The sequence below is a fragment of the Podarcis erhardii genome (assembly GCF_964252035.2).
Source record: "Podarcis erhardii genome assembly, chromosome: 2".
NCBI lineage: Eukaryota > Metazoa > Chordata > Lepidosauria > Squamata > Lacertidae > Podarcis > Podarcis erhardii.
The window spans coordinates 61,385,283-61,409,751 of NC_138498.1; the positions used below are offsets into that span (position 1 = coordinate 61,385,283).

Here is a 24,469-nt window from a genome sequence, read left to right on the forward strand (position 1 = left end):
TCTACAAGGCCTTGCAACAAAATGTTGCACAATATCCCTGGAGTTTGTTACCTGTAGCTGAAGGGTTTGAAAAACATAAGCCGCATCTAAGACTGGGTAACTGATCTGGCCTGGGCTTTTCACCATGTACAGAAACTGTTTTTGAACATTTAAAAGGGAAACCATTCTGCACCAAAATCAATGGAGCATGAGGGTTTTAAATGCAATTCAGTGCTTGACTTGGCCTGGGAGAAAGTCTGACCTTGACCGCAACTCAAGCATGGAGGGTTTTTGTGTGGGAATCCAAACCCACTTCACAACTACTGTAGTCTGTAACATTAACAGTGGACTGCAGTGCCAGGGACACTGTAAACTACTCTCAGGAATGAGGCACAGCCCCAAACTACACTGCAGTTTTATATTGCCCTTAGCTCAACCTGCACTTTGGAGATAAAATCAATGAGTAGTGTTGCAGCCTGACTGTGCCAGTATTCAGCATGAACTACCCTGCAGGGCTGTGTGAACCTCTTCCCCCAGATACAGCCTCTTCCAACCCGCAATATGCACAAGGAGCTGCATTTGCTTTGGAAACTCACTCTGTGTGTTTGTGTTTGTGTGTGTGTGTGTGTTTGTGTTTTCTCACACTAATTAAGAACTAAGTTCAAGATACTTTGGGGTAGGTTTATTCGGAGGAAGGCAAGGTTGGATGCTGGTGCCCAGTCACAGCTAAATTAAAATCCTATGTATCTCTATTGACTTTTCTGGCCAGCCCTGACTTCTAGCCAGCCCTGGAGCATTTTAAAACAGGTAACCTGATTTGCAGCAGAAAGCAGTGTGTCTCCTCCAACCGCTCCATTCCATTTCCCCCGCCTGGTTTTCCAGGTGCTCCCCCATTAGTATTCCATACCCACTGAGAACATGCTCAGTTTCATGGGGCTATTGAGGGGTGGGGGTGGGCAAGGGTGTCATAAAGAAGTTTTGTACTTAAGAACTCAGTATTACACTCAGTCTGCAGCTACCTCCTTTTGGTCTGTGGGCTCCACCGTTTTCGCCACATAAGTGCAGGCACTCTTCCCTAAAGATCAAGAGAGAGAGCGAGAGAAAGATTGTTTTTAAGTGAAGGGCAGCATCATCAAAAGTATAGGACTCTCTCAAAAATCTTAACCCTAGCAACCCTAATCAAGACAGTATAAAGGACCTCTTAGCTTTCATAAATTAATTTACATGGAGACTGATCTTTTTCTGGAACCTCTGTAATCCTAGCTCTGACACTGTGTGTTAGAATCACTAGCAATCCAAATCTTCAGATTTGCTGTGCCAGCAAATGAATGCTTAGTATTATCACACTAGCGCCAAGGATTGAGATTTAGGCAGAGTAAGCTTGAAGTAGAAAGAAAATTGGCATTTATTGCTTACATTATTCAGCCACTTGATTTCTCTCTTGAAATCATTCACACAAACCTAGCATTCTGAGGACTAATTCTAAGGCTGCTAGCACGCTAATCCACTTGCAGCACAAAAATATACTTTCTCTCAACCTGTAATTGTTCATGTTTGTCCTCACACGCTGCATTGATTCTAGATCCTGCTGACCACAAGGATGGGTGAGGTTATTTGATACACATTTGAAAACCTTCCCCTTGGTAAGGTTATGGGTGGTTGTGGTGACATGTTTTCAACGTATGTATTGTTTTTTCCCTTGGCCTTATTTATGTGGGACTTTGTTTTTGTTTGTCCAAGGCAACCTAATGGGACTTACAAGATAAATCAACTAACGGATTTAACAAGTAAATAAGTACCATATTTTTTGCTCTATAAGACTCACTTTTCCCCTCCTAAAAAGTAAGGGGAAATGTGTGTGCGTCTTATGGCGCGAATGCAGGCTGTGCAGCTATCCCAGAAGCCAGAACAGTAACAGGAATTGCTGCTTTCACTGCACAGCGATCCCTCTTGCTGTTCTGGCTTCTGAGATTCAGAATTATTTTTTTCTTGTTTTCCTCCTCCAAAAACTAGGTGCGTCTTGTGGTCTGGTGCGTCTTATACAGCAAAAAATACGGTAGGTAGGTTATCTACACCTTTTCCTCCTTGCACGCTCCCTTAGTAATGGAGGAGGAAGTGGTGATTGTGATCTTGGTATACACCCATCTGTGTCATTGGGCAGTAGTGGATACACCCCCATTGTCAGGACTGCCTACATGTGTTTTCAAAGCGATATCGAATAGGATCAGTCCACAATGACTTTTTAGTTGAAAAATGAAACAATTGTCTCAAGAAGTGCTTCTCAGAGGCAAAAAAATATGCATCAGATCTAGATTATGTGTGGACTATTTTACAACTATTGTTTCTACTGATTCTAGAATAAAATAGCCCTAGGCTACAGAAGTACACACATTTTGGACTGCACTGAACAGACACTTATTTCTGAGTAAAGACACGCGATTGTAAACCTGGCTATTTTAAAAAGAGATACTAAGTTTGAAAAAGAATTTACAACATGGAATAGATAACCCTCTGGGTCCCTTCCAACTCTACAATTCTATAGGTTTTAATTCATTCATGCACTCTCCAAGTTGGTCAATATAGACTTCGTGTTTTTCTACACATTCTTTTTTCAGACATTATAAAATTGTCATTCTTCTGAAGCAGCAGCAGCAGTTGGTCATAGGCAGCTAGAGGCTGCTTTGGATCAGAATTTGACCTCACAGGTATCTATTTATATGACCGAAGTCTATGGGTCAACATTTCTTTGTGACATATTTGTATTTTGAAAATCAGTCACTACATCCTAGTGCAGCAAATATTCACTCTATGTAACAGCCATTTAGGCGCTGAACAAAATATTAACAGATCTATAAACTCTTGTATGTTGTAATCTATTGACCTATTTTTTATGTGCAACTGCTTTATGAATACTTTGTAAGTGTTGAAAGTCCTAATTTTCCAGCATTCTGGTATAGCCCAAATTACAGAAGAGGTTAAAGATCAAATATTATTCTATAGGATTATTTGGACTGAGTAGCGCCAAGATCAGATCAGTTGTTCCCCTGGTTGCTCATTGGTTAATGATTGTTTTAAGCTGCACAGAAGTGCAGGTATAGTTGTGCTTTCACAGGTAATTTTTGGATAAGCTTATGTAAAGCTGACTTTCATGAGAGGTCTCTTGGTCACATATGTTTGCTTCTTTTAAATGTACTCAGACTAGAACTCACCTTTCCCTGAAGATCTATGCCCTCAGAAATTATTAAAACTGATAGTAAACCAGATGCTTTTCCAGGCAGTTAAGGTACAGTACTTGTATGAATAAGCACCACACAACTGAGCACAGACCAATTATAATTAATCCCAAGTAATTCTTTAGCATTTTCAGCAGTTAGGAACAATGTTAAATTTGGTAAGATCTATGAGACAGAGCATTAAAAAGGTTAGTTGGTTGTAGAAACAGTCAATTCAAGTCCACCATTGCTGATGACCTTAAGTAACGTAGTATCTCTCAGCTTAACTTCTGATATTTGATCTCATGGCTCCTTCACCAATGAAAATCACTGTGTAATGAACATGCATGTGTAAATCACCATCAAGTTTAGGTTAAAAAACTCTCAGTTATTTATACAAACACTGAGAACAAGCTTAGTTATTAAGCATTCCTCTCATTTGCTTTTATAAGCACACACTACATGTGAACACCATCTTAAATTGTTGTTAATGTTATATATAAAATGTGAATACTCAGAAGAGGCACTTTAACCATATGTGATAAATAGTATGTTGACTTCAAAGTTTAATCTCACAGCTCATTTAGATGTATGGTGTATAAATTATTTCTAATACACCTGCTTACTAAAATTTCAATTTCTGAACTAAAACCATACCTTTCCTTCAGGGTAGCATGACAAGATGTATGGGATTACAGCATCTTGCATGAAATGTGTCACAATCTGCATTGTTGACCGAGAGCTTTTCAGCATATCTATCCCAAGAAAGCTGGGGGGAGGGTTCAAGGTCCCACTTCCATTCATGTAAACATGTAAGAGACAAAATTGAGACTCCAGGGCTAGATCTAATCCAAAGAAAACACAGAGGATCTATGGAGAAACAGTCTGCCAACATGTGAAGCAGCCAGAGCGGCGAAGACAAGACAATGCACAAAGACCACCAAATATCAAAAGTTTAAATGTTGTAGAAACTAAATTGTAGAATTTAAGCGCACAAGTTGTTTCAAGCCAACATATTCACATCAAGCTTAATTTTGCCTGTGTTCATTTCCTTTCATATACAGCTGATATATGAAGGGGGAGAGAAAGCAGGCATCTCTAGACACAATGATGATTCTAATTGACCAGATAGTAGGCAGTGAATTATGAGGCTAAAAATAAAAGCACAGGGTTGAAATTTATTTCCACTTCACCAAGTTAATCACTCATTAGACCGACTGTTCAAACTCATGAGCAACTAAGCCTCCAGCCCTCATTTCAGCAAACCCCCAACTCTTATCTTTAAATGTGACATCTCAGTGAACATTAAAACAAGCAGGTTTCCACTTTTGTGATCCCACATATAAAACACAGGTTACGGTAAACTACCGGTACTACCATTATTAATCCTGTCAGGAACCATACCAGAATCTTGGGTCTCCAATACTGTACTCTTATTTGGTATCAGTTACTGCAATGGGGGTGGGATCAGAGTACTATAGTTGCTTCTTTCATCCAATGTATTCACCGTATCTGGCATGTGTATAATTAGAAGAAACCATGATGTAAAAAACACTATAGAATTTAGACAGCAGTTAGAAATTGTCCAAGATTGTTAACGTACTGCACTTGATTTTAATTAGACCTAGACCTACATTACATGTATTGGAGCTTGGCACACAGCTTCTTTTCTTAAACTCTGCCAAGAAAACTGCCTGTCTTAGGGAAACTCAGTTGAACGGGGGGGGGGGGGCGGTTTGAGATGACACAAGATACACTGGTCTTAACAGAACAGAACTGAACTGTAAAGTATTGGATCATTTGTACATTTCTCCATATACAGGAATGCTTTAGTTTCAGGAGTTAGAAGTGCTGGTAGTCAACCTATTGAAATTGAAACTGGCCTCTTTTTTGCATCATGCACTTTCAGCCTTCAGCTTTTACTGTTTACAACATATGGCACACTCTCTTACAGCAGATCACTTGAAAGTATGCAATGGCAGCTAAAGAAAACTTTATGGGCAGCATACACCCATTTTTATAACTGCTAACAAACAGTGGTATACCACCAGCATTTTCCTTTTAGGAGGAATAGACATAATCATGCTGCAGCTTATAAACAATAAAGCTTTAGTGCTAAAGACTTGACTACCAAAGTATTACACATAGCAGCATGAAGGGACTAGCACCATATATAGTCACTACCAGAGATGTTACCACCAGTTTGGTATTCACTCCTGTAAGAGTCTGATCACAATATTCCCGATTATCAGATGCTGTATTATTGCATCAGGTACAGTTTTAATTCCTCTAGACATGCATACTCGAGCATTACTACCCAACTACTGAAAATATGACTGGCAAAGGGGATCCAAAATGCCACCCACTGCATGTTGTGTGTTTGTAAAAGCCATTCCCAGTTCCTCATTGGATTGTTCTCACCTTTCATTCTTGGCATCTTCAGCATTTTCCCAATATTAAGTCCATAACTTACTAAGTTGTGGATGCCAACTTTTCTTTTAAGCCTTTAAAAAGCAGAGATCAGACCACCACAATTACAGCCAGAAGCTATACAAAAAAGCTGTTCTAGGCATTTTGTCGGAACACTCAGAGGTCAGCCCTATCTGCATGACCTTTCTTATCTTCCTTGTAAGGAAGAACAAAGCATTGAGAATATCTAATATTTTAAAAAGTGGAGCCCGTTTTGCTTTAAGGTGTCTTAGCCCATTTTTCCAAGATAGCATAACTGTTTCTAACTGCCTTTCAGAGGGCTAAGGTTTTTTTTCCCCTAATAAATAAAGAAAAACACACTGCTGTGAAAGACCTGCATACAGAACATGTAGTAATTGATAAAAAATATTATTCTGCTACAGGTGCATGAGCTACAAAGCCACAAACCGCCTAATGTGGGTATTATGCATTCTTAGTGTTTTCTGTGAAGGAAAAGCATTAACATGCTATAAAATAATGTTTAAGAATTGATGTCTCACTGCTTTTTAAGTTGGTAACTTAACACATGGTAACTGACCAGCAATTGACCTGTGTGCTTTTATGCATCTAAATCAAGAGTTATCAAGTCAAGCCAGTTTATTGTTGTACAGTCACTTGATGTAACTGTTTGTACTTCTAGAGCAAGCTACATTAACTAATGGAACATGTTCTTTCAGATGTTTTCAACTGAATAAGTAGCCATGAACTTTCTCCAAGGCAATAACCAATGCAAATCTACTTCAACCACTATAAAAACCTATGAAATTACTAACTCAACCTTGCAGTAAATCTTTAATAAAAGCCTGACTGAAAGCTTTTTTGACCAAATACCATCTAGCTTGTTTCAGGAGCTAAGTCCTATGTAAAAGTTTGAGCCAGCAGTTTAAAAGCAAAGTAGTTTAGAGAAGGCCATAAGACTTTGGTTGAAGTCTGAATATTTTTAAAACAGGAACATTTTAGCCATTTCATACATACTCACTGAAGCATGTGAAGAATTCAATTCTTTATTTGCAATAATCCATAACTAGTCTATATTTCTATTGAGGAAGGCAGTTTCTCTCTAGAACATTGCTAATAGAACAACAAACTTCAATTCTACTGTGTGAAAGGGCTACAAATACATCAAGCAGACTACAGAGATTTTGATTTACAACTGGCACCTAGGTTACTGGCTCATTTATCAATCACCTAGCACAAAATTTGAAGACTGGGCAATTTAATTATTTAATCAATAAATTTACTTATGGGTATGTCAGATGTATTTCTTTTCAGCCAATGTCCAGGATTTTTGTTGGCATGCAGATTTGACCTTTGCAATTTAAAGGACTAAGTGTCTATAGATTTGAGAGCAGTTTTGGTCTGTTGTAGTAAAGCTTACAGCAATGGTCAACTATTCTGCCAGCAGGTGGTGCTCTACAAGATTCTTGGCTCCTTTAATAAGAACAAGACAGAATTCAGTTGAAATGACTTCACTATGCAAACAAAGTACTTTTAACAGAAGAGAAAGCATCCTCCCCTATAATGGGTCGTTTACAGGCAAGCCAATAAATAACACAATGTGAAACTGAGCAATCTGAAAATTTGAACACTTATATGAAAAAGCACATGCTCTAAATGTGTCAGAACGACATATGTTGATGGAGAACAACCTGTACAAAAAAAACAGACTGTGTCAGCAAGGCAACGGCCCAATTACAAAACAGTGGATGTACAATAAAGTATTTTAACTGCCTACATCCACCCGTGGGCATTTCAAAAATTGGTGCATATCTCTTAAGTATTAAATCCAATCTAGTGGGGCAGCAAAAAAGTTGAGACCTTTACTAGAAACACATGTAGAAATCTGAGCAGAAATAACTTGTTTGACTAAAAAAGCCTTTGCTTGAACTGTATGGAATGAACCCTAGGAAAAAAGACATGTAAAGGTCAATGAACACAATGATTTATTTAAAAAATAAAAATGTAAAAACCATTTCTCTCCCCCCTCCCCCTTTACAGCCACGGGAGCAGAGCAGATTTTGTAGAAAAAAATGTGTAGGTATCCAAGTCCTTACAAAGTTAATTCCCCTTTCCCGCCCAACCCCAAATAAACCAAAATTAAAACGGTATCTTATTCCTAGTATAAAAACGACCAATGTCCAAGCAATAAAAAAATAGAGTCCATCAATGACTAACACAAAATCGTTGTGTGTGAGGCCCAGTCCATCTTCGGAAAGAAGTGAAACAGGCAGCAGAGCGACTCCAACAAGAATAATTCGAGAGCAGCTCCGCATCACGGAAGCCTTTTCGTACGGAGGTGCCCCCTTAGGGCGAAGAGTAGGGGAACTATTAAGAACCTGGCCCGGTACAACAGAGGGCATACTCCATGCAGACAAAACCGACACCCCCAGAACAGTAATGGGCATTTCCCGCTTAGAAGGAGCCGCCGTAACCTCCCCCGCCATAACCGCCTCTGTATGGTCCACTGTTACTGCGGGGGCCCCAGCCGCCGCCCCCTCCGCCCCCCGCGCCGCCGCTCTTCATGGGGCCGTAGGAAGATTGATGCTGGCTGTAGCTGCCGAAGCCGCCGTACCCGTTGCCGTAATCGCCGCCGCCGGCACCTCCACCGTATGAGCCGCCTCCGTAGGATCCGTAGCCCCCGCCGCCGCCGCCGCCTCCTCCGCCGTAGCCACCATAACTGTTATAGCCGCCGCCGCCTCCTCCTTTGGAGAGCCCGTTGTGGTCCCGGTTGCCTCCGCCTCCCCTTCCTCGCCCCCGTCCGCCCCAGCTCGACCTGGAGGAGCCCCCGCCGCCGCCGCCGCCCTGGATGTCTTCCTTAGGCACGGCCTTCTTGACCTCCACGCGGTGGCCCTGGATGGGGTGGAACTTGACCACAGCGGCCTTGTCGGCGGCGTCGTGGTTCTGGAAGTAGACGAAGCCGAAGCCGCGCTTCTTGCCGCTCTGCTTGTTGGAGATGATCTCGGCTTTCTCCACGGGGCCGAACTGGCTGAAGTGCTCCACCAGGTCGTTCTCGCCCAGGTCCCCCTTGAGGCCTCCGACGAAGAGCTTCTTCACCTTCGCGTGCGCCCCCGGCCGGGCCGAGTCCTCGCGGGAGACGGCCCGCTTCAGCTCCACGGCGTTGCCGTCCACCGCGTGCGGAGAAGCTGCCATGGCGGCGTCGGCCTCCTCGACCGCCGAGTACGTGACGAAGCCGAAGCATCGGGAGCGCTTGGTCTGCGGGTTCAGCACCACCACGCAGTCAGTCAGGGTCCCGTAGGCCGCGAAGTGCTCCCGCAGCCCGGCCTCCGTCGTCTGCACGTTCAGCCCGCCAATGAACAGCTTACATAGCTGGGAGTTCTCCATGCCGGAGCCGCGGCCCGCCACACGCCGCCGCCGCCTCGCCGCTGCCGCCGGTAGGGGGCAGCTGCAACCTACCAGTACACCGGCGGGTGCGCTACGAAGTCCGTTCGGAGGGCGACCCGAAGGCCTAGGCTTCCACCGGTAGAGAACGGGGAAAAAAGGGGGTGGGGAAAAGGAAAACGCACAAAATGGCGGCTTCCACTCCTCCTTAGGCGCGCTCGCAGCCGGCGACTGAGGCCCACACACAAAGGAAACGGCGGGTGGCCACGCCCACCTTGGAAGCGCGAGGCACGCCCCCACCCCTCCGTTTCCCCTTGTGCCAAATGAGGCAAAGAAGAACTGTCGCCGTCTTTTGCGTCACTTTGTTGAATGACAGCTCTGAGAGCCAATCGGGAGGGGTTCTTTGTTTTGGGGTGTTTTTTTTACCACCACAAGGTTTTGCCGGGGAAGGGGGAGCTTTTTAAAAGTAAGCTGCTGAAAAGGCCCGTGAGTGACGTCCCAAAGCACCTATCGCGTCCCGATCTTAAGACGGCCTCGTGCCGAAGGGGAAGCAGGGAAGAGCGAGAAGGCGCGCGCTAATACGGCGGCGTTCAAAGCCAACAGCCAATGGGCATTCCCGCTTGCTAGCGCGCGCTTTCCATCTGGGGCCTCTGCCGGTTGGGGGCGGGTAGAGAGCGCAGAACTGGTTTGAAAAGCCGAGCGAGTGCAACCAACGACGCCTCGTTCTCGGCAGCATCGAAGAGGCGAGGTTATAACGGTGCCGTTGAAGCGAATGCACCGGGTTCCGAATAATAGCTTCCTCCACCACACGCATCCACAGAGGGAGGCACAAAGGTCGTGCCGGGTACAGGTTTCCACGTGGAAATCTGTTCACCATGCTCTTCGTTTCTGACGGCGCTTCTGCTAGCTGCTGGCGTATGTCTATGCGTGTCCTCACACGTACACACACCGCGTGTACGTGTGCGGTGCAAACAGGTTTTCGCTGAAAGTTAAGTTAATAAAGAAGAGCCTGCTAGGTCAGTCCCACCCGGTCCAGCAAACTGTTCTCAACAGTGGCTGCAGCAAGCAGGATTCGAGCACAAGAGCACTTGCCCCTCCTATTTCCAGCAACAAGTCATGGAGACAAGAGCATAGGCGCCGTAGCTAGTCACCATGGATAGTCTTCTAATCGCCTATTAAAGCCATTCAAGTTGATGATCATCACTGCCTCCAACCTCTCCCTAGGAAATTAGAGAAGGAAGGCGTCTTAATATACTGTAATGCCTAAAGTTAGATGTGTCCAATCTGCCAGATAACTGCAAGTGCACAAACACAGCAGTAGGATTAAAACCTATGTGACTGCTCTGGGGATTTCAGAGCACTGAGGATGACAAAAAGCCTGCCTGGGTGTCAGTAAAATTTACGTAAAGCTAAAGCAGCCCTTTACGCTGTATTACACCTTGCTGTTTAAAAGGATCCTGGGATGTCATTGATTGATTGATTGATTGCATCCTCCCAACCAATTCCATCCCTAGAGTTTAGACTCTAGGGCTGAAAGGAAGCCAGCAGCAGTCTTATTTGGTTCCTGGCAGCTTAACTCCCAGTTACAGCTGTTGCAACAGCGATGCTTCTGCAAAGCTCTCTGCAGTCAACATTCCATGGTAGCATGATGACAGTGTTCATTTGCAGCATTCAGCTGCTTTGGGGTGGATCTGGAGTGTATTTTTAAAAAACTCCCCTCCCCCATGCCCTGGATTCCCCCACTCTACAGGAATGCAAGGAGAACCAGTCCTCATTTGGGTGCCCAGTGGATCACTAAACACATCCCACTGGATGAGAGGAGTAATGTTTCAGCTCTGTCCAAAATGATAAAAACAGCCTGTGACAATATAATGCTAACGACTGAACAATTTAGCATCATCAGCAAACTTGGCCACCTCACTGCTGCTCACTCTACCCCTAGATTGTTTATGAACAAGTTAAAAAGTACCGTTCTCAATACCGATCCTTGAGGGACTCCACTTTTTACTCTCCATTCAGAGAACTATCCATTTATTCCTATTCTTCTTGCATCCTAACTAATTCCTGATCCACAAGAGGACCACTCTTATTCTTTGACTCCTAAACTTACTTAGGAGTCTTTGGTGAGTCTTCTACAGTTTGGCACACTTTATGGAAACACCACTGTAAATGCACAAATATTTGAAAAACATTTTTCATAAGTTTGTTATAAGAAAATGTTCAGAAGTATATATGGTATTTTGATGTTTATCTCTCACTGATTTACTGGTTAGCCATAGATCTCATGAAAATATCTTCCTGACTGAGGTTTAGAGTTTGTAAGTTTGAACCATTGATGTTAAGTTGTGGGCTGATTTTATACACAAACACACACATACAACTTTAATTGCTGTGGGTTTGGGGCTGGGGGAAAGAAACCTTTAAAAATAAATGTACGTAGGTTTGCAATTATACATACTACCATCTTTTCTTTTTCTTTTCTTTTTTTAAAAAAGAGCCTGTCAGACATTAAAAAAAGCATCACAATACCATTTTGCAGCCACATGGTGGCAGAGCAGTATAAAATACTAGTATGATCAGTATGCGTTCATGAAGATGGATCAAAGATGTAACCAGCTTTTAGTAGTAGAACTGGAACACTTCACTTTTTAAATTCCCGCTTGTGCCGGGGGTATGTCCGAAAGAATTTCTAACAGTATTTTATGTCACACACATAAATGATTGCAACACAACTCTGCATCACAACTGGAATCCACCATACAATCTGGTACTATATTCCCAGCAATACCAGTGTTTTTGCACTGTCTCCAATGAGGCATTTGTGTGACAATATTTCTCAATAGAAATGGATAAACTGCATGGGTAAGTCGCTTGGAGACTATAGGTGACTATTGCTGAATTACAACTTATTACCAAACTGAAAACTATGGAGAGACCTGGTCTGAATAGAGATATTGGACTCTTGTCTCATTACACATGCTAAAGCTATTTTTGGTCATCTGCATACTATCCCTTGCTTTTTCCTGTAGGACTAATTGCAGTCGTTAACAGTTAACAGTCATCAACAGGTTTACCATACCCATTGAGCCAATCACCCATCTCCTACTACCCTTCTGAGAAATACCCCACCCCACCCTCCCACTGGTGACTTCTGCTTCAGTGTATCTGAAGAAGTGTGCATGCACATGAAAGCTTATACCAGAACAAACTTACTTGGTCTATAAGGTGCCACTGGACAATTTTTTATTATTTTTATTTTTATTTTGACCTCAGATTCCGCTTGTCAATTCAGGATGGCAAAGTTTCTGTATCAATAGGATTTCCTGCCTCGTCTTCCCAAAATGTCCTGGGGCAGGCACAAGGAAGTACAAGAAAAATACAGGTACAAAACAGTACATTATAAATACTTCAAAAATGTAGTATCTTCATATTCCTGAGTAAAGTTAGATACACAAAATAACTGATAAATGTGCATTTATTTTACCAAAAACAATAAACCCCACATAGAGATTGAATGGAATCTCAAACCAGCCTGTGTGTGTGTGTGTGTGTGTGTGTGTGATGCTGCAGGATAGCCCAAGGGACTAGGGTCACAGCTATAGGAGATAAGCCTTATCCAAAGTAGTCACCAAAACAGGCAGGGTTTCGGATGCAGCACAGTCCAAACAAACCCAGGTTAAGCACAGAGTATCCATCTAAGTCCATACATGAGCCAGAGACAGATATAGGCAACACTCCAAGATCAATATCACAGGGAGTTCAGACAAGGTACACCAAAAGAAAAGCAACTAAGAACCAAATATCGTATGATGCTTTCAAGACTCAAGAATGAGGTCTTACATACTCTGACCTCCTAAACCACACCATAAGCACACTGAAGGCACATCAGAGGTTGCTTACTCATGAGCAAGCCCCACCTCACCCTCACTCACAATTAGACTGACAACTCTGGGTTCGGATCCAAAGCATTTGGTGCCGGCCACCTTCCATCCTGACAACTCCAGGAGTTCTTCATCAGCTTTCAACCCAGAGGACTCCTCAAGGGGATCTTCAACACTGGGTTATGGGAGGGGGTTGCCTGCTCTTCAGGGTCCTTGACCTGTGATGTATCTTGTTCATCGTCTGAGGATTCAGTATCTGGTACTAGGTCAGGGCTAGGCATGACAATGAGCATGTTGGCCCATATAGTCTGCCTTCAACCTTCATAAGCATTTAGCCAATGAACTGTAATTGAGTTATTTGGATAGTCTTTAAACTCCTTTGAAGAGAAGGCACAAATTGCTGTTGCTGCTGCTGCTCTTCAGGCAATTATCTCAAAACGGAAAATAAATTCATCGTAATCGGAGGTGTAAAAATAATATAATGTAGGAGACAGTCAGATCTGCATTGTTGCGCCATGAGGCAAGAACACTGTCGGCCCTACCATTTGGTCAAGTGAGGCAGTTGCTTCTGGTTGCAGATGCAGGGGGGCAGCAGGAACTCCTACAGCCCCCTCCCCCAGCCATTCTCCATTGTTGAAGATCAGAGTCTGTCAGGCATCTCCTAAACTAGTCTGCTGCCCTCAGGTGGATTTGAGGGTATGGTCCTGTTGTTAGTGCTAAAGTAATATTCAACTGCCCATCCAGTCAGTTTCTGTACATGAAATGATGAGTAAGAAGGTGACATTTTGTCAGACAGTAAAGTATCTTGTTCTGGGCCTGGCTACTAATGTTGACAGAACTATGGGCAGGGCCTCTCCCACAGATCTTGTCACAAGATGGAAGGTGATAGGAAAGCTGGTCCTTCAGTCACTTGGGCCATAAGCTATATAGGACACATGCCCAATCCTACATTGCAAACAGTGGCTAAGGGGGTCCTGCCTACCTCGATTGTCTACGCTTTGCTTCTTTCCCCACACTACCACCTCCACTGCCACTTCCTAGGATATGAGAGCCCAGAGGAAGCAGTAGCAGATACTGAGCTCTGTGCACCTTCTGTTCCTCTCAGAGCTACAGGAGACTAAGATCTAGGGGATCCACCTGCAGTATAATTCATAAACATCTCTACCAATGACACAGGCCGATTCAAGACATTTTGCTGCCTGAGATGGAACAGTAAAAGAACCCCAGGCAAAGTACATAGCACACAAAGACTGAGGATTATTGACTTTTCTGTTTTTCTGGGAAATAGTAGGCAGAGGTAACCCTAAGGAACCTCTCATTTAGCAACTGTCTATGCTGAGAGGAGGGTGTCTGGGAAATGACACTAAATGAGGCCTGATCTTATCCAGGCCAGAGTCTAAGTGCTAGATATCCATCAATTGTTTTAATGGTGGATGGTATGAATAAACTGAACATTAGATAAAAAGAGTCAAGAATAGATTTCTGTTGACAGAATAAATCTCTAGCTGGCCCCTGAATGTTATTGGAGATAATGGTGTGTTTTTCTGTCCTCTAGAACAAAGTTATTGAATGGGAGGATCAGAGTAAAGGATGAATACCCACACACTTTAGCTAAAATCTCCAACTAAGAAGTTTGGTGCTGAAGAGAAACCATATTGCATGGTTCAATCTGATTAAGTTTTATATTGCTACTGCCTTTAATCTGGGCATTCCATTATCAGTTGTTACATGAAGAGGAAATGGAAAATTGGGACCATACTGCTGATGTTTCCTGCTTTATGAAAGACAAATTCACCTTTGCTATACTGTCTTTGGGTCTAACACTTGGTATGGATTCTATTTAGCAAGACTTTATCTGCAATATGCTCTTAATTCTTTCTTATCAGATTATAGTGATTATAAAGTTAGCTCCCTAATGAAGCGTGGTTATGGCCCCATTCAGCAATCTATCTGTGTTTACCCAGTGCTAAAGGCTCGTTGGATGTCGCTTTTACTCACCAATTAAAAATGCCAAGGATATTCAAATAACCCAAACATAATTCTGCTATTCATTAACCTTTTTTGCAAACAGACTTAATATGGGGGGTTATTTTAGTGCTATTTTTGTTAGTAGTCCCATAAATGCTAAGAATTGCATATCAAGATTAATTACTTATTTAAACAGCCATAAGGTCCTGGTCTAACTATATTGACTGGTAGCCAAGTTACTCCTTTGGAAAACTGAATATAGGTGACAACCATCACTGATCAGCAAATATTCACAGGACAATAAGAATGTAAGAAAGAGCCCTTCTGGACCAACCCAACGACCCATCTAGCACAACATCCTGTTTTCACAGTGACCTGATCAAGGATGCAGCCCAATAACAGCACTACCACCCACAAAAACTGGTGATCTTTATATATATAAATTATTCCCCAGATGCAGTTTTGGATTGCAGGTAAGTTCCAAAGCTGAAGGCTACTTCCCCCAATGCCATATTCATTCTTAAATAAAAAATGAGATGCTGCTGAATGTAAGAGGCAGGGGCAAAACATTTAATCCCATCTCTGTAGACTATGCAATGTAGAAGTCCACTCATGTATCCTTTCCCTAACCCTTCCTAGCTTTTCAGTACCATCTGTACCCTATGGTTGGAGAGGAAGTGATAAGTACAGTGGTACCTCGGGTTACAGATGCTTCAGGTTACAGACACTTCAGGTTACAGACTCCGCTAACCCAGAAATAGTACCTCGGGTTAAGAACTTTGCTTCAGGATGATAACAGAAATCTTGCGGCGGCAGTGGGAGGCCCCATTAGCTAAAGTGGTACCTCAGGTTAAGAACAGTTTCAGGTTAAGAACGGACCTCCAGAACGAATTAAGTTCTTAACCTGAGGTACCACTGTACCTCACACATATCTACAAGGGGAAAGGACACAACTATGCTTCCTTTCATTATGTCCATGATGAGAGGTATACATTAAAATATTTAACATTGTATAGCAGCACCCTCTGCTCATAGGGCCATTAGGTGTGGTAAACATAAAATAAATGACGAATCCTACTTTGGTGTCAGTCCCTTCTATATGTAATACATATGTGTAAGAATACATAATACATATGTGTAAGAAATATGCCTAGCTTCCCATTTCAAACTGTACAATTTTAATAACATCAATGAGATCTAATATCACAACTAATGCAATAACTGAGCTGTGCAATCTCAGCCTGTCCATGAACTCAATCTACTCTTGCCCCTCCCCCGTACCTTCAATACCCAAATAGTGATGTTTACTGACATTACAGGGTTGTTGTAGAATTACCGAGAATTGTTTGTGAAGCAATCTTGCTATACTGTATATGTCCTAAGTTTTACTAGCTTGTCTCTTGAATATTAGTGTCTGTGATTCTAGACAGCAAAACAGTCACTGCATATATACCACACTGCTCAAAAAACAGTGGCAAAAATCCCAGTTAATTTGAACAGCTTACACATAACAATAAAAAGCTTACAGTGGAAAAACAACCATGGTTTTAATTGTGCACCGCCAATGTCTCAGAAGAATAAAAGCCCAATCTCTCATCAACACAGTATATTGTATATTCCCCATATTTTAACACAGCCACATTTTACAATGGACCAATAAGCCAAATGTAAATATTTACACATGTGAAATCCAGCATGGATTTTTTTTTAAGTAAGCAAACATTCTGTGGAATAGATAACTGCAAATCAGGTTGCAAGATAATGCCTGAAAAAAACATTAATAGAAAAAGTGGTCCCCATGACTACTGGCCTCTCCTACTCGCTGCCTCCTTATTGGTTTCTCTCCAGAGCTTGCCTTACTTCTTAGTTTCTCTCTCAGAGCAGTGGCTCTTGACTGTGGTGATTTCAGTTCTCGGAAGGAAAAGCTCAGAGCATCAGTTTGCTTCAGAAGACCGTGAACCAAATGGGCTTTCATTTGGTTGTAGTTAAAAGGGTCAAAATACCTCTGATTCCTTTCCAAGCAAAATGTATGTCGACTGATTTTGTCAATATTTAATATGAAAAGGGAAAGAAGACTGGTCAAAGCAAGGGAGAGGAAGTGTTGTGTGGATTTTCCAAAAGGTAAGAAGTTGGGGCATTCATAAGACTTTGTTATTTTTTCTTTTACTTGCCTTGTGGACCCTGGCCAGGATCCAATCCTCCTGTGTGTGAGTGGCTGCTGCTGGGAAGGCGAGGTGAAAAAGTCCCGATACACAAGTGGGGCTTTATGTTCAGCACCATTTTGGATCCTTGTAATTGATCCCAGTCTTATATAGATGTGTAGTTTGAAGTATCTTCCCTCCCCACTCCGATGTCTAGAATTTAAGAGTTCATATTACTTTATTTGAAATCTTACATTGGTCATTTTGGGGAGGTGATATCTGATCCTAAATAATTATGAGTTCAACTTTAGAAAGCAATTGTGCATGAGAATGAAAATGAATTGATTGCCCGAATTTTATGTTCATGTGATGTAATAACTATATCTTAACAGCTGCTTGAATTAAAGCTGGGTGGCAAATAACTTTTTCTCTTGTATCAAAATAAAAAACATTGTCCATGTGAACCTTTATGGAAAGGAATCATTCATTAATGCTATATTTATGAGGAATACTCTGTGTATTCCACATACAGAATACTTGACAGTAGACACCGCAGTATGTAATCATCCTTGGTATGAACATAGAATGTTGGTTTCTATCATCAGTTTTCATAAAACTAAAATGGAAATAATAATACTGATTGCATAATGCATTGTGTGAAGAGAGACAATGTTCCTCACCTTTGATTAGAGATTGAAAAAGGGCTTCTCTCCTCCCTACTTTGTTTGGATCAGGTATCTTCAACCTTTTCAGTCCCAGGAGCCACTTCTAACCCAAATATGCATCTGGGGGATCTGTTTCTTAATTTTTTTATTATATTGTAAAAGTGGTAGTGATTCTGTTGCAACCATTATTGGATCAGGCTGCAACCCACTAGTAGGTCCTGACCCACCAGTTGACGACCCTTTGCACATCCCTGATACAGTTTTGCACCTTAGTTTTCAGTACACATGTCGTCAGAAAATTCTACTGCTTTTGGTTTTTCACTCTCAGTGCCTTCTTCTACTGAGTTCTGTGGTTCCGGGACTGCATACTTGGGGAACTGCTTATTCCGGAGGAATCTTGGTAAAGTTCCATTCTAGCATTACTTTGAAGTAAATAAATAGTTTCAGTATTGTAGCTCCTGGCCACACTCCTACAATGTGGGTTGGGAACATATAAGGTGTTATATGCCACCTCTCTCCATAACACACACACACTGTCTCTCACTAACACATACATTTTTATTTTTCAGAGTTCCTATTATATACCAAAAAGTAATAAAATGATATATATGCAAGGTAAAAAAATAAAATAAAGGCAGAAGCTAGAAATAGAGCATGTAAAAATACTTTAAAAAAATTAAAGTAACAACAACTGATATGATGGAAGCAGCATTGTAAAGAAATCTTAATTACATGACTTCTGGCATAATGAATAAAAGTAATAAAGGAAAACCAGATATCACAATTTTTTTACTGAGAAAGTATTTCTATTCCCATTTTGTTACGTTTGCTGGGCTTTGTAGATACCTCTCCCCAACAAAAGCCACTGTCTGTTTAATATGTGAATTTTCTTGCATGTCATAAATTTGAATGTGCTTGGTAACACTGAAACTCAGGTACAAAATACCAGCTTAAAACACAGACTGGCCTCCCCCCCCCCTTCTTAATTCAGATTTAAGATGGTTTGAATGAAAACATATAAAAAAGCAGTATTTCATAAGAAACAACATGATATATAGGGATTGTAGCGAATATCGTGTGTATGCCACTTCCCAAGCTAGTAGCGGATTCCAAGCTAGCACACTGGATGCAGAGTAAACAGGACTGTGTACACAGCCTCAGCTAAAAACAAAGCACCCACCTGCAGAAAGTCTTTGGTTTAACACCTGGCAGGTGATAACTTGGTTTACAATACAGCAGCTGCACCTCTGCATTCACGCAGTGGAGAAGATCCTGGTTTCATCCCTTCCCTTTTACCCCCTAACTATCCACGGTTTATGTGTTAACAGTGTTATCCACCTTTTAAGAGTTCTTTTGTGTCGTATATTCCAACCCTAAAGTCAAAGATTATTGCTCTCCAGCTCTGCCTAATTGCGCTCACCCACACTTTTAAGAGGAAAGTGCTGTGAAGAAAAATCCTAGAAGCAGTACAGCCATTAAAAAGTACGGAGGCAATTCAAAGGCCCACATCTGACTAAATGGAATTTACTCCATGAAAGCTTATGTGACCATAAAAAAAAAACATTACAGATAAGAATGACTGTCTGTTTAATTTGTGTTTCCTCTTAAATTTATACAGCTTGCAGCTTCCTCATCTTGGCTTTACCTTGTAACAGCAGGATACTCATTGACAGAGGCAAAGACTCGTTGATCCTGGCTTACATTTCAGTGTGACTTCATTAATGGACCACGGTGAGTTATATTTTGGCAATTCAGAGGGAATGCCGGTGTATCAAGGCTCTGGAGACTCTGAAAAGTTTTGCTTTAACAGTGAAAGATGGGCAAATGAGAATTTATTGGGCTGCGTTCCTCCTTAGGTTTGGTAGCACAACCTCACATTGTCAAGAAACGTGCTGAAGCCTAAATCCAAAACAATGAGCCAACACACTGAGCTGAGTTTTTGCCTGAATATACGTGGGGCTTCTGGAGAGAGAAGAGAAATCTCTAGACCACACTTTTCCCAGATATTTTCCTGCGCTAGCCAGGTGTTATCTGCCTACATATTGCACTTGCAGGCCTCCAACATCCTCTGTACTTAGATGCTGACCCCTTTGTCCATCCATTCTCACTTCTGAAACTTAACTTTAAAAGTGATAATTTGATAGGTGTCTTTATGTGTCCATACTAACTACTTGGAGAAACACTCTCTCCCCGGCACCTCTCATCCCTGATCTGGTAAGGCCAGCTGTAATTGATAAAGTATTGTTGTATCAATATAGCTTGATATTGAATTATGGTTTTAATGCTTTTATTGAATCTTATGGTTTAAATGTGCATGTCGTAAACCACCCTGAGATCTTAATTGACAAAGGGCAGTTAGTAGGTAAATAATGCCAATGAACTCACTAGCCACATTAAGCATCACATCATTCATCTACAGGACCTTTTTAGGATTTAGCACTTGGAGGTGCAAGACAGCATATGAATATGAAACCCCTTTGCAAAATGTCAGGGTGACATGCACTGTAAGAAACTGGATTTTTATTTTTATTTTGGATTTAAAGAACAAGAGTTAAAATTTTGCACTCTAAATGATCTGAATAGAAAAACAATTATATGGGTTAAACAAATAAGCATCAAAGATCTTCATTTGTGTACTTTATTCTGATTGGGATGTGTGTGTGCGTGTGTAGAATACGGATATTGCTGTTAGGCACTGAGACAACAGGGAGGCAGCAGTATGGCACTGAGTTGCAATCCTAAACATACATACTAGAAAGTAGGTCACATTGATTCTTAACGCACTTACTTCTAGTAAACATGCTTAGAATTGGACTGTTGAGATCTGATTCAGCCGTTCCAGCACATATGCAGGGATGATTATCCCTTCAATGTCAGGAACACTCCCACACACACACACACACACACACACACACACACCTGTTGCCTGCGCAAAGCTGTCAACAACAGTAAAGTAAATCCGGTGTATCAGCTCACAAGGAGCTCAGTGTATGAACTGGAACTAAACACCACTTTATCTAGGGCAACTGATAGGATGTAGGTTCAGTCTTTAAGTCTATGAGTTTTAAAGACAGCAGTGTCATTTTTCAAAATCCAAGTTTGCAGTTTGGGAGAAGAACAAGAAATTATGCCCCCAAAAGGTTAATCTCAAGTGTGTAATTGAGTGCATGTCCACTCCCAACACATGTATGTTCAAAATTCATCCAGGGTCATATATCACCAGGAAATGGTTCTCAAAGGGTTTGTTTTTCTTGAAGTATTCCTGCTGCTGAGACGCTCCAAAAAAGCAATTAAATGAAGCAAAGGATGTTGGAAAAGTGGGTGTGTGTGGTGGTGGGGACTTTCAATCTAAATTATGTTTGTGATTTTCAGGGTGTTTCATGAAGGATAAAACAAAAACATTCAAGAGCCTGGCATGGATCCGTCTGCTGCAAACAGCAGTAAGTTGCAGCTTTCACACTTTGAATCCTGCTTGCCGTCTATTCCTGCAATCTTCTTGCTCATCACAGCTTACGCTGTAGTCATGCTGGTGGGGCTCCTTGGCAACCTTTGCCTAATTATTATCATCAGGAAACAGAAAGAAAGCCAGAATGTCACCAACATTTTGATCGCCAACCTCTCCCTATCTGACATCTTCGTTTGTGTCATGTGCATCCCTTTCACTGTTGCGTACACTTTGATGGATTACTGGGTGTTTGGAGAAGCCATGTGTAAAATATCTAATTTTGTACAAAGTACGTCTGTCACTGCCTCTACATTCTCACTTGTGTTAATTGCTGTCGAGAGGTATCAGTTAATAGTAAACCCGCGAGGTTGGAAGCCTAGAATTTCACATGCATTTTGGGGAATTATCTTCATTTGGGCCTTTTCTATAATACTGTCGACTCCTTTTTTTTTATTCCACCAAGTCACCGATGACCCCTTTAGAAACCTTTCTTCCCACAGTGATATTTATATGGACAAAGTTGTCTGCGTCGAGGTATGGCCATCCCTTGAGGAGAGGCGTAGCTTTACCACAACAATGTTAGTTTTCCAGTACTTCTTACCACTAGGGTTTATTTTCGTCTGTTACATGAAGATATTTGTGTGCCTTCAGAAGAGGCAAGGTAAAGTGGATAAGATAAGGGAGAATGAGGTCAGACTAAATGAGAGTAAAAGGATTAATATTATGTTGATTTCAATTATTGCAACCTTTGGGGCATGTTGGTTACCGCTGTACATATTTAACGTTGTGTTTGACTGGAACCACGAGGCCCTGATCAACTGCCACCATAATGTGGTCTTTACTTTGTGTCACTTGGTAGCCATGATTTCAACGTGTGTCAATCCAATCTTCTATGGATTCCTCAACAAGAATTTTCAGAAAGATTTGGCTAGTCTGCTTCACAATTTCAAATGCTATGAATCTCAAGGGTTGTTTGAGAACATTGCCCTTTCAACTCTGAACACCGATGTGTCAAAGGGATCCTTTAAGCTGAACAACATGCCTTCGAATATCTGAAATGGGCAACCTTTGAATCATTTACATGTCTTTGTCATGAATTACTGTACTGCCAAGATACTCTTCTATGGAAGTGTGGCCTGCTGGCTCTTGTCAGCAAAGTCCTGTTCTCAAAGTGAAATCAAAAGCCTACCTGAATATTAATGTATAATTCAAATGAATAAAACAAATTGGATTAATAATATTTATTAACACCCCCATATTTATTAAAGACCTTTACAGGAGCTTCCAATGTTGCAGTGCTAGAAAACTGGAAGTGTGGGAAGGAAAATCTGGAAAAGGAGATACCGCTTGGATTGGAAGATGATGCAATATCCTGTGTGGGCTGTACCACCTGCATTTTCCTCATGGTTCTCCTGGTCTGCCTGAATCAGTACTTCTGACAAAGGCCCCTTGACTACCTTAACATAATACCAATAATTAGTATCTTAAGCAACTGACTCTTATTGTCTGAATTCAACAGATAATCTCCTTCTAAGAATTCCTTATGTGAAGCCATTTCCCTTTCTTTTCCCTTACTGTGCCCCCCCCCCTCTGTTCTCAAATCTTCTCTGGAAGGTGGAGGGAACCTAGAACAGATTTAGGGAGTGCATGGGGGAGGTGGGGACGGGAATCCCATTGCACAGCAGAAACCATACTGCTCACTATGCACATTCAACTACTATGTTGAATACAACCCATCATCTGTCCACTGATGCACTAGGTAATATGTCATTCTGACAGGTGCTGGATTGTATCAAACTCAATAACTATGCATGCAGGACAACTTCTGTGAGTGCAATGGAACTTGCTCTCCACCCCCCAACACACTCCCTTTCCCAAATCTGCTATGGATTTCCCCCCAACGCTCTGAGTCCCATCAGTGGAAGCCCAGCACAAGGATCTATAGCTGGGATAGCTTTGTCAGTTTGAGCACCACCTTGGGCAAAGGATTCCTACATTGCAGGGGGGTTGGACTAGATGCCGCTTGTGGTCCCATCCAACTCTACAATTCTGTTATTCTATGCTTGTCCCCACTCTCCCTCATCACATGATGGATTAAAACCCCTGAATAATGCTTGCATATGGTAGAAATTCCCTGCCCACCTAGCAGTTTGAAAGCACATCAAGGTGCAAGCAGATAAAAAGGTACCGCTCCGGTGGGAAGGTAAATGGTGTTTCCGTGCACTGCTCTGGTTTTGCCAGAAGCAGTTTAGTCATGCTGGCCGCATGACCTGGAAAACTGTCTGTGGACAAACGTCGGCTCTCTTGGCCATTAAAGCGAGATGAGCGCCACAACCCGAGTCCTTCGCGACTGGACCTAGCTGTCAGGGGTCCTTTACCTTTGTGGTAGAAATGTTTGAATACATATCCTCAATCCTTAAATGCAATGAATATGTGTTCTGACCACTTCCACCACTGCAATATATGTCTGTCTCTAGTCTGACCACTATTGTTGAAAACGATGTGAGGAATGATCAGGGTCCTTTTTCTTTTCAATTATTGTAAGGTAATTCTGTTCTTTCATTCATAGACATGGTTGCTGTATTTTTACTATGCTGCTTCCTATGTCCTGAATAGCAGCCTGACATGCAAAATTAAAGAAGATAAAGGATGGGGGGGGGGAATTTTACATCCTAAATGTCTGCATGTCAAGCTAGTATTCAGGATACAGGGAAAGGATGATGACTTGAAATCCTATTGACAGAACTGTTGCCCTATTGATATAACTCAATGGCATTTCACTGATTTCTCTGGCATTTGCTTTCAAATAAGTATACCTAGGATTGCAGACTGGGAGAATTTATGTTGTTTCATCCTATAATAAAATACAGGAACTTGTAAGAGAAGTTCATTTTCCTGCAACACTTCATCCTTTTTAATGTAAAAAGCCTACCTGTGCTGCCCTCGGGCAGGGTGTAAAACTGCACCAGTATTTTTCATCTGCAGCTGAATTGCTGTATCTTTGAATGCCCACATTCTTTTCTAAGAAGGAATACATGCTTTTCCACCTTTGTTTGAAAACATGAATGTAACAGAAATGTTTCCAAAACAGCCATTAGTTTAAGACAGATAGATTGGAGCCAGCCACAAGAAGCTATCCTGTTTACAAGGCAAAGACAGGTTTGAACTGCTTAAAAGATCATGAATCCAATGGAACTCTGAAGAGAGAAATCCAGTTAAAGTGAAACCATACAGAACATTTCAGACTAATACAGAGTGAAAAAAGAATCTAATAACATGAACACTTGATACCTGAGTGCAAACTATATTTCTATGAAAAGCAGCTGCCTCATCTAACCTCTGTGTGACTTCAGACTGGTTTTATTGACAA

General features: G+C 41.8%; 3 protein-coding genes across 19 annotated transcripts in view; 1 reads left to right on the forward strand and 2 right to left on the reverse strand.

Annotated features, from left to right (window-relative positions):
- KLHL3 (kelch like family member 3) overlaps nucleotides 1–3,883 on the reverse strand; it is a 51,767-nt gene extending 47,884 nt beyond the window's left edge. The window contains exons 1-2 of one of the 4 annotated variants that reach the window (XM_081850360.1): nucleotides 3,849–3,883; nucleotides 999–1,054 (exon numbers count right to left, since the gene is read on the reverse strand). The gene's annotated coding sequence lies outside the window, so the exon portion shown is untranslated. Of the gene's footprint in view, nucleotides 1–981; nucleotides 1,057–3,848 lie in introns of those variants that run through there. The other 3 variants (XM_081850361.1, XM_081850362.1, XM_081850363.1) reach the window with 3 other exon arrangements.
- A 2,767-nt stretch (nucleotides 3,884–6,650) lies between these two features.
- On the reverse strand, nucleotides 6,651–9,242 carry HNRNPA0 (heterogeneous nuclear ribonucleoprotein A0). The gene has a single exon (XM_081850440.1). It carries the CDS (start codon nucleotides 9,000–9,002, stop codon nucleotides 8,073–8,075), a length of 930 nt encoding a protein of 309 aa, XP_081706566.1. The 5' UTR covers nucleotides 9,003–9,242; the 3' UTR covers nucleotides 6,651–8,072.
- Nucleotides 9,243–10,118: 876 nt separating this feature from the next.
- Nucleotides 10,119–22,339, forward strand: LOC309335375 (neuropeptide Y receptor type 6-like). 14 transcript variants are annotated; one of them, XM_081850406.1, is made up of 6 exons: nucleotides 10,119–11,670; nucleotides 12,273–12,381; nucleotides 14,436–15,321; nucleotides 16,914–16,969; nucleotides 19,273–19,385; nucleotides 21,026–22,339. In XM_081850406.1, the coding sequence occupies exon 6, from the start codon at nucleotides 21,070–21,072 to the stop codon at nucleotides 22,153–22,155; it is 1,086 nt and encodes a 361-aa protein (XP_081706532.1). In that variant the 5' UTR covers nucleotides 10,119–11,670; nucleotides 12,273–12,381; nucleotides 14,436–15,321; nucleotides 16,914–16,969; nucleotides 19,273–19,385; nucleotides 21,026–21,069; the 3' UTR covers nucleotides 22,156–22,339. The 14 variants fall into 14 exon arrangements, with proteins under 14 accessions (XP_081706532.1, XP_081706539.1, XP_081706538.1 ...); XM_081850413.1 differs by having other exon boundaries at nucleotides 15,220–15,321; XM_081850412.1 differs by lacking the exon at nucleotides 14,436–15,321.
- The last annotated feature ends 2,130 nt before the right edge of the window (nucleotides 22,340–24,469 follow it).